The 8,522-nt window shown below is 53.8% G+C and overlaps 1 protein-coding gene across 1 annotated transcript; it reads right to left on the bottom strand.

Moving 5' to 3' along the window:
* Positions 1-2,026: 2,026 nt before the first annotated feature.
* Positions 2,027-8,276, bottom strand: LOC125917967 (C-C motif chemokine 22-like). The gene is made up of 3 exons (XM_049624025.1): positions 8,204-8,276; positions 6,666-6,789; positions 2,027-3,798 (listed from the first exon to the last, which is right to left on the bottom strand). The coding sequence occupies exons 1-3, from the start codon at positions 8,274-8,276 to the stop codon at positions 3,714-3,716; spliced, it is 282 nt and encodes a 93-aa protein (XP_049479982.1). The 3' UTR covers positions 2,027-3,713.
* Positions 8,277-8,522: the final 246 nt, after the last annotated feature.

Genomic DNA, 8,522 nt, shown 5'->3' with positions numbered 1-8,522 from the left:
CACCTGTCAGACACTGGGGCTCTGCCCACCTTTTGGCTATTGGGGAGGACGCTGCTATGAACATGGGTGTCCAAATAGCTGTTCCAGCCCCTGCTTTCGATTCTTTTGTGTACATCCCCAGAAATGAGATTACTGGAAGAGATGATAATTCTACGTTTGATTTTTTGAGGACCCGCGATACTATTTTCCCCCATGACCACCCTACTTTACAGTCCCACCACCAATGCACAAGGTTGCAATTTCTCTAGACGCTCACCGATCTTGTCTTTTTTCTTTCCTAAGATTTTATCTTGATTTTTTAAAGACTTATTTTATTTTTTTAATGTTTATTTATTTATTTATTTTGAGAGAGAGAGAGAGAGAGAGAGACAGAGAGCCAGAGCTCGTGGGTGGGGTGAGGGGCAGAGAGAGAGAGTGGGAGAGAGAATCCCAAGCAGGCTCTGCACTGTCAGCGCAGAGCCCAACACAGGGCTCGATCCCGCAAACCATGAGCTCATGGCCTGAGCCAAAATCAAGAGTCAGGTGCTTAGCCGACTGAGCCACCCAGGCACCCCAAGATTTTATTTTTAAGTAATTTCTACACCTAAGGTGGGACTAGAGCTTACAACCCTGAGATCCAGAGTTGCATGCTCTGTTTTTTTCCTTTTTTAAAACAGACATCCCAACGAGTGTGAGTGGTACAGCCATCGGGTTTTGATTTGCATTTTCTTGATGACTAGTGATATTGAGAATCTTTTCATGTGTTTATTGATCATTTGAATACACCTTGTTTGGCGAAATATATATTCAAGCCTTTGCCCATTTTGTGTATTAGGCTGTCTTATCCCACTGGCTTAGGCTTATCTTAGGCTAGACCTTCTTACCTACTGGACTCTCACAATCTCACGTACTCTTGCTAACCTCGTGATAACTGCTTTTATTGCCTCTGTTCACAGAGGGAGAAATTGAGGCTCAGAGACCAGGTAACTTGCTCCAGACTCCAGTGAGAGTTCCTGTGCTTATCTGAATGCATGGCGTATGCTCTTCTCGATGCTTCTCCCCGCCTCCCAGACAAGTGCTCTTGGGTGTCTGAACCCACTGCCCTGGAAATCCCACCGTGAGAGCCAGATCGGAAGGGGAGCAAAGGCCACTTGTGCCAAGATGTCCACTGAGAAAATAACGAAGATGTCCCAGGGACAGCAGGGTCCTTTTCTGTTGTTTGGGCAGAATGAGCTGAGGGTAGAACTCCAGGAAAGCAGGTCCAGAGGAGTTGAGGAGCACACGAAGGAGACGCTCCCCATACCCACTCCGCTTTCTCCCCGCGCACAGCTTGGCTATGCTTCCCAGCATCCCTTGCAGGCAGGGTGGCCACGTGACTGAGTTCCACCAATGGCAGGCGGACAGAGGCGAGGAGCCGCGCTTCCTGGCCTGGCTCGTGAAGTCCTCCTACAAGGTTACGTTCTCTTTCCCCATCCGCGGGAGGTTGGGGAGCCGTCCGGGTCCCGGAGGAGGGTGGGGCCGTGAGGAGGAAAGAGCCTGGGTCCCTGAATGACCCCGTGGAAGGTAGGAGCCCACAGACCAGCATCAGGTGTCACACGCGAAGAAAAAAGCTTCTGTGCAATTGAGCCACTGAGATTTTGGAGCGGTTTGTTGCAGGAAACAGCCTTTCCTGACTAATACACCTTCCTCCTCCTCTGCGGTGATGCTTGAAGGGGGAAGGCTGAGGTTGGGTTATTGAATCGGTGACTAAATGACTGGCTGGCTGGCTGGCTGGCTGAATATGCTGGTTAAAGCTCTAGACTTAGGGACCGAATGAGTGATTTCATCAGATCCTCCTGACAAGAGGGTGGGGGAGGAGGATGAGGGGCGGGGGATGAAGGTGAGGCCCGGTGGACGAATGTCTGGAGCTTTCTCTCGGCACCGGCACAGCTGCTCCCCAGGTCTGACGTCTAATCCTGGCTTCCCACCGACTCACAGGGTGACCTTGGGCAGGCCAGCTCACAGGTCAGTAATGTTAAGGGCTTCCCCGTGGGAGAGAGGTGGCGATCGTGCCCCCTGCCCCACCTCCCAGGGAAAGCAAATGCCAAGGAACAAAGCAGACACTGTGGTAGAGGGTTTATTTTTCAGAAGGCCCGAGGGACCGGGGCAGGACAGGAGGGGAGAGCAATCCCAGGACGCTTGAGGGCCCTGTGCGCAGGCAGTGGGCAGGTTAACACTTTCAGTGTTCACGGTGGGCAGATGACCCTGGGCTCTGGGCCCTGGAAGACACTGAGTTTTGTTCCCCATGTCTTGGACCTGAACCCCACAGCAACCCCATAATATGGGTCTTCTCATTCTCAAGCGAGGCTCAGAGAGGGTCAGTGGTCTCCTTAGATTCACACAGCATCAACCACCCTGCTAAACTGCACCACGCTCCCTTGGAGAGAAACGAGCACGTGTAAAGTTTATTTCCTTGACCTGGGGAATCTATTGTCCCCAAGAAAGTGCAGAAAAGCCCCAAGTCCCAGGCCTTATCCTGGCCCCTCCCAGGTGAGAACAATCTCCACCCAAGGCTCTTTCCCTTCACTATACCCTACACACTCCCAGGGCCAGGAAAGTTCCACGTCGTCCCCCTCCCAAACAGTTCCTAAAACTTTTCCATTCAACCCTTTGGCCTCTTAAGCATTTGCCCTCTTTTCTTATAGAAATATAATTAGAGCTTGCAATATCAAGCCAAGGGTAGTCATTCACACTGTAGCATAAAGTTGGTTATCAGTTATTTGGGGAAGGAGAAAGGGAAAGTGGGGAACTCTGAAGAGGTCAAGCCTGGGTGTCAGAGGTTAGAGGAGCAAGAGGGAAACAAGAAAGAGTCAAAAAACCCAACACAGAGGTAAAATGGGGAAGAGAGGTGAATCTGGGTAAATTTGAGGTTTCACAATTGACTCAACTGGCTGCTTTCTAGATGAACTTGAGTCTCTGTATTGATGTGTGAGGGCCTTTGGGGGATGGGCCGTGGCAGAGGAACATTATTTTTATTGATTCAGTCTGTAGCCATTCATTGAGCCATGCCCCGTGCTCTGCGTTGAAGGCCAATGGACAAAGTAACAGGTGTGGGACCTTGATCCAGCCACTGGGGCGGTAGGACGAGTTCCCCAAGTCCTGAGAATTCTGGGTAGACTGTGATCAAGGCTGTTAAGAGGAGACAGAGGGCCAGGGGACATCTGAAAAATAAAACTCAATTGCTGGCTGCTTGGGTTGAGCAGTGCCTCGGAGGGCTGGTAGGGGTGGACACACACAGGTGGTGGGGAGGCATCCTGGGCGTCAGGTGCAGCCTGGAAAAAGACCTGGAAGTGGACATGTATGGCACGGGTTTGGAGAACAGGTTGCTGGAGTCCAACATGTGTGAAGGGAAATGAGGCAGGGCTGGGGACAGGGGTGCCAGGCTCAGGAGCTCTCACCTCAGCTTGGGGCAATGGGGAGCCATGGAAGAGTTTTGAGCAGGAGAGTAACTGACCAGGATTGTGGCCCCTCTGGCTGCGGTGGGGCAGAGAATAGGTTAGAGGGACAAGAGGGGAGATGAGTGACAGTGTGGAGGCTCCTCTGAGGGTGACAGCTACAGGCACAGAGATAAGAGATTGCGGAGAGATCCATCGGCACAGGCTTGTGTTGAGGGGCGGCTGTAACGGCCGAGAGGTGGGGCTCTGTGAGCCTTCCTGGAGGAGCCAAGGCCACGGTCATCAGGGCAGGGCCCTTTCTCATGGGTTCATCTTCTGCAGAATCTTCTTCACCCAGGGCAGCCTGGGGTCAGCACAGATCTCCCGGTCCCTGACCGTAAGGAAGCTGGAAGGAGACACCAGGGAGGCAATGAGGGAGCATTAGCATGCAGCAAGAATGCCACATCCCTTCTCTGGAAGCTTAACATTTATGAGTCACTTACTGTATGCAGAGATGCCCACTAGACAGAGTCACTTCACATTTATGAGGCACCCACCCTATGCCGGGGTACCTGCTATCTAGAGCGGTTCAAAGGTTACAAGGCCTCTGTTGTATGTAAACTTACTTCTTAAGCGGGGAGAGGGGAGAAGAGCAGCTAGAATTTCCTGGACTCTTCGTCTAGGCTTGAGGGCCAGGTCAGGCCAAGAAATAGAATGCCCAAGAGTCTCGTGATCATTGCTGATATTGCCTTGGGAGAGAGCCAAGAGCATGAACTTTGGAGCCAGATCCTCTGGCCCAGCTCTGCCATTGTTAGCACGTCCCTTAGTTTCCACATCTGTGAAATGAGGATAATAATCATGGTCCTCACAGGAGCTGAATGAAGATTAGATGAGTTAATATAAACAGAAGTGTTCAGAGCAGTAGATAGTAGGTGCTCTGGAACCCTGTCACTGCCAGGAGCTGGCTTGGACTTTTAACATTGATTTTCTCTTCTTTTCCTTGTCTTGTCTTTGTAAAGGTTACTTCAATGTTTATTTATTTTTGAGAGAAACAGAATGTGAGCAGGGCAGGGGCAGAAGGAGAGGGAGACACAGGATCCGAAGCAGGCTCCAGGCTCCGAGCTGCCAGCACAGGGTCCGAATCGGGGCTCAAACTCAGGAAACTGTGAGGTCATGACCTTAGCCGAAACCAAGAGTGAGATGCCACTCAACCGGTTGAGCCACTCAGGTGCCCCTTAACATTGATTTTCTTAATAAGTCCTTACGACAACCCTATGAGGCCCTATCATTCTGTCCATTTCACAGGTGAGGAAAGTGGGGCCTGAAGGGGTAAAGCAGCTTGCCTGAGTGCCTGAGCTGGTCAGATCTGATTCACTGTGCCCCCTGGGGGCGCAAAGCACAAAGCAGAGGACTAGGCACTGGCCCAAGATCGCTTAGCATTTGCGGGCTAAGTCTCCCACTTTGCCCAAGGTGCTGTAAGTACCAGGCCAGGCCCTTGGGGCTCTCAGCTGTTGTGGGCAGGAGTGGACTTAAAGCTGGCCAGTGGTCAGAAACATCCCCCCCCGCCCCAGCCCTGCTCCCTTCCTGCCTCTCAAGAGCTTGTCCATGAAGCTAGAAGCTCTGGCTTCTCTTACTCCCCTGATCTGCCCCCCACCCCACAGAAAACCAATGAACAGAAAGAAAAAGAAGGCAGCAGTGTTGATCTTGGCCTCGTGGGCAGCTTGCCCTGGCTGCTTGTGTGACACTGGGCAAGACTCAGCCCCTTGATCTTCCCATTTGTCAAGACACATCCTTTCTAGAGTCCCTTCTGGCTCAATATCCAATTATCACATGTGCTGTCTTTGAGCATCTGTTATATGTCAGGCATCGAGCATCACACCCTCCACTTACTATTACTGTGCCCTGTGACACTCAAGAGGCCCCAAAACCTCTCTGGGCCCATTTCCTCACCTGCAAAAAGGGGATCATAACACTACCTACAACATAAGGCTGTTTCAAGGATTAAATGAGTTAACACTTATAAAGTGGTTGTAACAGTGCCTGCATTTAGCAAGCACTCTCTACGTGTCTGATAAATAAAAATAAATGAAGGTGATCACTCCTGTTACACTGATGGGGAAACAGAGGCTCAGAGTCAAAGTGACAAAAACCCACTTCAACCTTCTTTGTTATTCACCTGCAGCACCCCCCCACCCACCCACCATGAGGGATGGTCAAGAAGTAAGGAGGAGCAAATGAAGAGATAATGAAGGAGCCCCAAAGGGGGTCATGAGCCCCTAAACCCAGACACCCTGGTGAGGGGCTTGGCAGGCAGCAGTCTGGAGGAGCTGGAGCCCCAGGGTCAGGCCCCGTCACTTGGCCAGTGGCAGGCACAGGCCCGGGCTCCGGGCTAAGGAAAGGGAAGTAAAGAAATGGAGGAAAAGAGGCAAAGGAGAAAAAGAACCCCAGGAGAAAGCCCTGGACAAGGACCCAGGAGTCCTGGTTCCAACAGGGCAGCCTGGAGCAAATCACTTCCCCTCCCTGCACCTCTTTGTCCATTCGTAAAACGGAAACAGAGGCGCTCAGCCGGTTGAGCGTCTGACTCTTGATTTCGGCTCAGGTCGTGATCTCCCGGTTTGTGAGATCGAGCCCCTCCTCGGGCTCCCTGCTGACAGCGCAGGGCCTGCTTGGGGTTCTCTCTCTCTCTCCCTCTCTCTCTGCCCCTCTCCCACTGACACTCTTTCTCGGTCTCTTTCTCAAAGAAATAAACTTAAAAAAAAAAAACGGAAATAATCGCGCTCCTAGCAGTTCTGCGGGGAGGGTTACCCGAGTTAGCACGGTCACCCCAGAACCACGTCTGGCCATAGGACGCGCTCTCTGTCACCTCAGCCTTCTTCTGGTAAGAATAGGCTGCCTCCGCCAACTCCCAGGGTGCTGGGGAGGATGGGCCCCAGATGCTTCTGATGGGAGCACCCCGCACTACGGCTCTGCGCTGCCTCCACGCACTAGGCACTGGATCGTGTAAACCGCCAGCTGGTGCCCTGCTCATTCAGCTCTGCATCCCCGGAACCCGGCAGGCTGCCTGGCAGGCAGTAGGCGTCCAAAATAATTTGTTGAATGATCGCATGATTTTTTTTTTTCTCGGTACACCCCCAGCCTGGGCCGAGCCGTTTCAAGGACAGAGACCAGCTGCACTCCTCCCGTCCTTGGGTCTGCCCACCCACCTGCTCCTGGGCCCTCCTGAGCCAGCCCGGCAGGCTCTCCAAGCCCCTGCGTCCCCAGCTCTGTACTCACACCACGCCGGGCCTCCGGCAGGAGTCTGAAGTCCAGTAGAAATACTTCAGCATACGAGAGGGCAGGGGGTGGCGGAAGTAGTCTCGGCAGCAGACGCTGTCTTCCACGTTGGCGCCATAGGGGCCTGGAGGAGGGAGACGTGCAGAAGACTCACCGGCGGGGCACAGACGGGTGGCTCTCAGCCCCAGCCTCTGAGCCGGCACTTCTGTTCCCGTGTGGCAGGCCGGTGCCCGGAGGACTCTGAGCCCCCGGAGTCCCCATTCTCGGGGTCTCTGAGAGACACTGAGGGCCCAGTGTCTCCGATCCGGGTCGGTCAGGTGGAGACAGAGGGATTCGCAGCCACTGGCATTCAACGATGCCCGGGGCCTCGAGGCGGGACCCAGAGACTCTGCACAGGACGAAGCCCCGGCTACTGCAGGCGAGGTCCGTGGGCCAGCGCTATCAGTGCCACCTGGAGCTTGTCAGAAACGCTCGGCGCCCAGCCCCGGCCCTGCTGAGTCCCACGCGTGTCTTGACGAGTCCCTGGGCAATCCAAGAGGTCTGCTGCGGCTCACGCCTCCCGTGACCTTCACGGTGCACGCGGGGAGGCTGAGATCCAGAGAGGGAGACCATTTGCCCAGAGTCACACAGTGGGACTCTGGAGAGTCAGGATAAGGACCCGGGCAGAGTCCAGTCATGCAGACCTGGGTACGGGGCCTGCTCTGCCCTGAGTCACCAGGCCTTCCTGGGCAAGTCACTTAACGTCTCTGAGGCCCAGTTTCCTCCTCCGATGGAAGGGGTGATAATGGCACCAAGTTATGGGGCCTTCGATGCGGGAAAAGCCCTCAGGAAACCCAAAGACGGCTGCCCGACTCCCAGCCCAGTTTTCGTGCCTTTATCCAACACAGGGCAGGAGGATTTACACTGAGATGGAGAAGGGAAGGGAAGGCCTCGGTGTTGAGGGCAGGTTCTGGAGCAAAAATGTAGTGGTAGAAGAGCAGGACCAGTTTTCCAAGGGGACATCCCTCATGCCAGCTCCTTCCTTGTCCCATCCTACATGGCTCCTTCTGGTGGCTCCTTCTCCACACCCCAAGCATCCTATGCTTGAGTTCTCTGGAGTAGAAGGACAGCAGGCCATGTCCACCACAGCCCCCCACCCCAGCCGAGACAGATCCTAGACTCCAGGCCTTCAAGACTACCCATTTAGGGCGCCTGGGTGGCAGTCGGTTAAGCATCCGACTCTTGATCTCGGCTCAGGTCACAGTCTCAAGGTTTGTGAGTTCGAGCCCCGCATCAGGCTTTGTGCTGTTGGCACAGCCCTTGTGCTCATGCTCCCCCTCTCTCTCTCTCTGTCAAGATAAATAATAAACTAAAAAATAAAAGACTACCCATTTAACAGATGTGTAAACCGAGGCCCAGAGAAGCACGTGACTAGTCCGGAGCCAGCGGCAGACTGGGGTCATCTGCTCTCAGTCCACTACTCTTTCCGCTACATGAGGAAGATACCCCAGTGTCTGACCCTGGCCTCTACAGGGAGTCCTCCCTCTCCCCAGCCTCACCTGCCTCAGTTGCCTGAAGTGTCATGGCAAGGAGGACAAGGACAGCCAGGAACAGAATCTTCAGGCTGGCCATGCTCTTGTCCTGTGTGTCCCAGCTCAGGTGTCTGTAATCACCGGATGACAGGAGGGCCGAGTATTTAAGCACTTCGCGACACCCACGAGCCCCAGACACTCTTAGTCACCGGTGGGTCCAGAATCTCTGACATTCACATTACGAAAGAAGAACTCCCGCTTCCTCCAAATAAAAGGAAATTCTCTGTGGCTTGGAACAGCTCAGAGGGGACCCCCGCCTTGTCCTTCCCTCTGGGTCTCAAGAGAC

The sequence above is a fragment of the Panthera uncia genome, unplaced genomic scaffold, assembly GCF_023721935.1.
Source record: "Panthera uncia isolate 11264 unplaced genomic scaffold, Puncia_PCG_1.0 HiC_scaffold_349, whole genome shotgun sequence".
In the NCBI taxonomy this organism is placed as follows: domain Eukaryota; kingdom Metazoa; phylum Chordata; class Mammalia; order Carnivora; family Felidae; genus Panthera; species Panthera uncia.
The sequence above is the reverse complement of the archived record's forward strand: the minus strand, read 5'-3'. Positions and strand labels throughout refer to the sequence as shown.

What these genes read in the sequence shown, in the direction of transcription:
- LOC125917967 (XM_049624025.1), bottom strand. Translation starts at nt 8,276, where the DNA reads ATGGCCAGCCTGAAGATTCTGTTCCTGGCTGTCCTTGTCCTCCTTGCC. An exon ending in ACTTCAGGCAACTGAGGCAG is followed by an intron (nt 6,790 to 8,203) that starts GTGAGGCTGGGG and finishes TCCCTCCTCCAG; the next exon opens with GCCCCTATGGCGCCAACGTG. An exon ending in TGCCGGAGGCCCGGCGTGGT is followed by an intron (nt 3,799 to 6,665) that starts GTGAGTACAGAG and finishes GTCTCCTTCCAG; the next exon opens with CTTCCTTACGGTCAGGGACC.